Genomic DNA, 4,048 nt, shown 5'->3' with positions numbered 1-4,048 from the left:
ATAAGAGAGGTGTGTAAAACACATTTAGTGTCAGTCTTGCTCAGATACCCCCACCCCAGACAAACCTCATCCCCCACACTTTTAAAAAGCTTGATATGCCCCTGTGTGAAAGACAGAAATGTTTATGGGTAATGGGTAAAGCGCATTTTTATCCAGCAGTCTTTGACTGAGCGGTGGTGCTGTGTAGTCCCCCGCTCAGCAGGTGGCGGTATAAACAACCAGAGTTCCCCCCGAGAGTGACAGCACACTCAAGCCGGTATGCTTCTACTTCCAGGTTGGTGGATGTAAACAGACGACGTTCACCTCTAGAGACAGCAGCGGTAGAAAACATGACCAAGCTGGAGCTGTTGAACGTGTTCCTGAACGACAGGTTGACAGCGGCCGCTGAGGAGATTTTCCGCGCCGTTAAAGACACGGTGGTGGAGTATCAAAGCGAAATCCTGCGCTCCAAAGAGGAGAACGAGCGGCTTCGACGGCTCCTCAGTGTAGCCGTGCAAAGACTCCTGCTGCAGCCAGGTGAGGAGCAGCAGCTGCAGGCCGTTGAGTTCCGTTAAGCGATGTACGCCAAATCCCATTGAAAATATAGAGTTTTAATGACGCTTTGCTTATTGGTCAATTTATGTATAGCTAATACCAGGACACTCAACGCGTGTCATAGCCTACATAATTTCTCAGTTATTTTAGTGAGTACAAGCTGACTATGAACTCACTGAATCAGTAACATTGTAATAATAGTAAAAATATCTGCTAGAGAAGGGGCCTCACAGCTCTGTTATTGATTTCAGTGAACAAGAGCAAAATTTTTAATAGATTTGTGGGTAGATGACACCTTTCTTTCCCACAATATATCTGTCATAACCAAAAGATGTGAGGAATGCTGAGAGAAGCAGAAGAGCAGCTGGATAATATAGACCTAAGCAGATACAGACTGCAGGTCAAGTTACAGAGCCAGGTTATGGTATGTTTTTTCCAGAGGAAAGGTGGTGTCAGGTTAAGTTGTAGTTTAGGAAAAGCTGCCACCCAAAGTAAAACTGACATGAGTAGCAGCCAATTAAATCTAGCCGTAAGATCTATTAATTTACAACACAAAAAAGCAGAGAAAAAAGCCAAATCTGATACATTCCACACAGAACCCAAAATATGGACTGGACAGAATAAGATGTAAGATGATCATGTTGATTGACTTAAGACTTTTGCACATACTGTATACATATAGTCATGGCCAAAAGTATTGGCACCCCTGCATTTCTGTCAGATAACACACTGCTTCTCCCAGAAAATTGCTGCAGTCACAAATTATTTGCTGTTCTTATGTTTATTTCTTTTGTTTGCATTGGAACAGCACAAAAAAGCAGAGGAAAAAATATATGGTAGCACACTTTTTGGACAAAGTAACTGAAATCAGCAAAGCAACCCCAAAACATCAGTGAACCTCCACTGTGTTTGACTGTAGGGACAGTGCTCTTTTCTTTGACGGTCTCATTTTGTTTTCTGAAAACAGTAGAATGATGTTCTCAACCAAAAAGCTCTATTTTAGTCTCATCTGTCCACAGGCCATTCTCCCATTCTCCTACCATAGCGTCCCTTGTCATTCAGATGGCGACTGATAGTGCGAGCTGACACTGTTGCACCCTGTGCCTGCAGGTCAGCATGAATTTGTTTGGAAGTTGATCGAGGTTCTTTATCCACCATTCCAACAATCCTTCGTTGCAATCTGTCATCTGTGTTTCTCTTTCATCCACGTCCAGGGAGATTAGCTACAGTGTTATGGGCTGTAAACGTCTTGACAGTGTTGAACACAGGAACAACCAAATGTTTAGTGGAGATACTGTAGGATGTCTAGTTAGACTGTTAAATGCTTAGTCATGCTTATGAGTTTCTACAGGGTACATCTGGTCAAGGATAACTAGAGAGAAAAGTTGATGACTGTCAGCAGACAGGGTGTTTAATATTATTATTATGACGTGTATAACTGTAGCCTTAGCCATAATATGTTCTTATGTTTAATATCACGACATGTTACTAGAGGTCGTGTGAGAATGTTTTTAGCTACACACCACTTAATCAACAGACACACACATTCACACATTGATTTGCTTCATGTTTTGACTACTGCTATGGCCAGCTGCAAAGCTGGCACCAGAGACGTCGCGGTTGACGTTTCTGTGTAGTATGGGGCTAGCCCAACCGAAGAGATATAATGGACAGGCCTGTTGGGTTCGGGGTCTTTCATCTTTCTTCTGCCTGCGTGCAGGTTGGAGGTGCAAGATACCTGAGCGTGTAATGTTAATTTTTGCCTGTGTTCACGGAATAAATCAGCACTGTTTTGTAGTTACTTGGACTGCCTCGTCTCTCAGAGTCAGTATGGTAAAAAGTACCGGGTACAACACACTATTGTGGTTCTCAAATCTTCAGACAGTTCTTTGCTCTTCTTTCTTTTCTCCATGCTCAGTGTGGTCGACATGACACAAAGGTTGAGTTAACTTTTCTCCATTTTAACTGGTTGCCAGTGTGATCTCTATATTGCCAGAACCTGTTGGTTGCTACAGGTGAATTTCATTATAAATTAAAGGAGCATCACATTCTGGAAATACAATGATTTCTGATGATTTTGAAAAGGTATCACTTATTCTGTCCAGTCCGTATTTGGGGTTCTGTGTGGAATGTATCATATTTAGATTTTTTCTCTGCTTTTTGTGTTGTTCCAATGCACACAAAAGAAATAAACATGAAAATACCAAAGAATTTGTGATTGCAAAAATTTTTTGGGAGAAGTGGTGCATTATCTGACGGCTATGCAGGGGTGACAATGTTTTTGGCATTCAGTGTACATACAGATTAGAAATGTGATGTTTGTTACCTTGTAGAACCTCACTCCATCCAGCCCCAGGAAGACAGTCAGCCTAGTGAGTCGGACTGGAGAAGCATCGTGGAGCTGCAGCCGCAAGTTAAAGAAGAACCAGAACTCGGAGACATTCAAATAGATTGTTCATATGAAGCAAGCAACTCAGAGGAAGGAAGCTGTAGTCATGTTGAGCCACTACAGAGGTCTCATCCCCCACCAGCCAAGACTGTGTGCAGCAGACAAAGTGTCTCCCCTGCTCCATTAACATCCCAGGAGATGAAGGCAGAGAGTGACAGAGAAGACACCAGGGAACAGCATCCAGCCAACATATTTCCCTCCTCTGTAGCTGTTCATTCAAACTGCAGAGTGGCTCAGACTGATTCTTGTGCCAGCACTGCAAAGAGTCTCAGGACTGGGATAACAGACCAGCAGGTAAAAGGCCTACTTCGCTCAAATGGAAAACAGAATGCGCACACACTGCAGATCAAGAATGTGAGGTCCCATAAGCTGCCTCCCACTCGCTCCTGCCACCCAAGCCAGAGCATCCAGAGGTGGCACAGTTGTAAAGAGTGTGGTAAGGGCTTCAGCTTCGCCTGCCAGCTGGAAGTCCACATGCGCTGGCACACTAAAGAGAAGCCATACTGCTGCACGGTGTGCTGCAAGAGCTTCACCACAGTCAGCATGTTGAAGAGGCACCACCGCATCCACACTGGAGAGAAGCCCTTCCGCTGCCATGTCTGTGGGAAATGCTTCAACCAGTCTGCACACCTCAACACTCACTTCAGGCTCCACACCAGAGAGAGGGCCAGCTGGAGCCGAGAACCACACACCAAGTGACTTAAGGCCTTCAGAATAAAAGGAAATTAAACTGTAAATTTTAACATGCTTGAAATGGCCAAATGACAGGGTACAATAATAGTGTTTGATTGTCTTATTGTTGTGCAATAAAGCGTGATATATGCAGATTTTTGATCCATTGATTGCATTATTGAACACTCTCAAAGGTATTTTAAAAGGACAATTTTGTGCAACATTTTTATAGCTAAGATGCTCAGTCCTAACCACAGTTGTAAAATAATCAAGCCAAGCAAACCACATGAGCAAGTTATTTGGAACTGATAAAACACTGTAAAATTGCAGGTGCTCTAACCGACGAGGAGAACCCTCACTGGCTTCCCACCCACAAAAACTGACAACAGACCT

General features: G+C 43.6%; 1 protein-coding gene across 1 annotated transcript; it reads left to right on the top strand.

The window, feature by feature from the left end:
• Positions 1 to 254: 254 nt before the first annotated feature.
• On the top strand, positions 255 to 3,808 carry LOC109970383 (zinc finger and SCAN domain-containing protein 21-like). Its single transcript, XM_020617901.1, has 2 exons — positions 255 to 516; positions 2,868 to 3,808. Exons 1-2 carry the CDS (start codon positions 330 to 332, stop codon positions 3,680 to 3,682), a joined length of 1,002 nt encoding a protein of 333 aa, XP_020473557.1. The 5' UTR covers positions 255 to 329; the 3' UTR covers positions 3,683 to 3,808.
• The last annotated feature ends 240 nt before the right edge of the window (positions 3,809 to 4,048 follow it).

The sequence above is a fragment of the Monopterus albus genome, unplaced genomic scaffold, assembly GCF_001952655.1.
Source record: "Monopterus albus unplaced genomic scaffold, M_albus_1.0 scaffold196.1, whole genome shotgun sequence".
In the NCBI taxonomy this organism is placed as follows: Eukaryota; Metazoa; Chordata; class Actinopteri; order Synbranchiformes; family Synbranchidae; genus Monopterus; species Monopterus albus.
The sequence above is the reverse complement of the archived record's forward strand: the minus strand, read 5'-3'. Positions and strand labels throughout refer to the sequence as shown.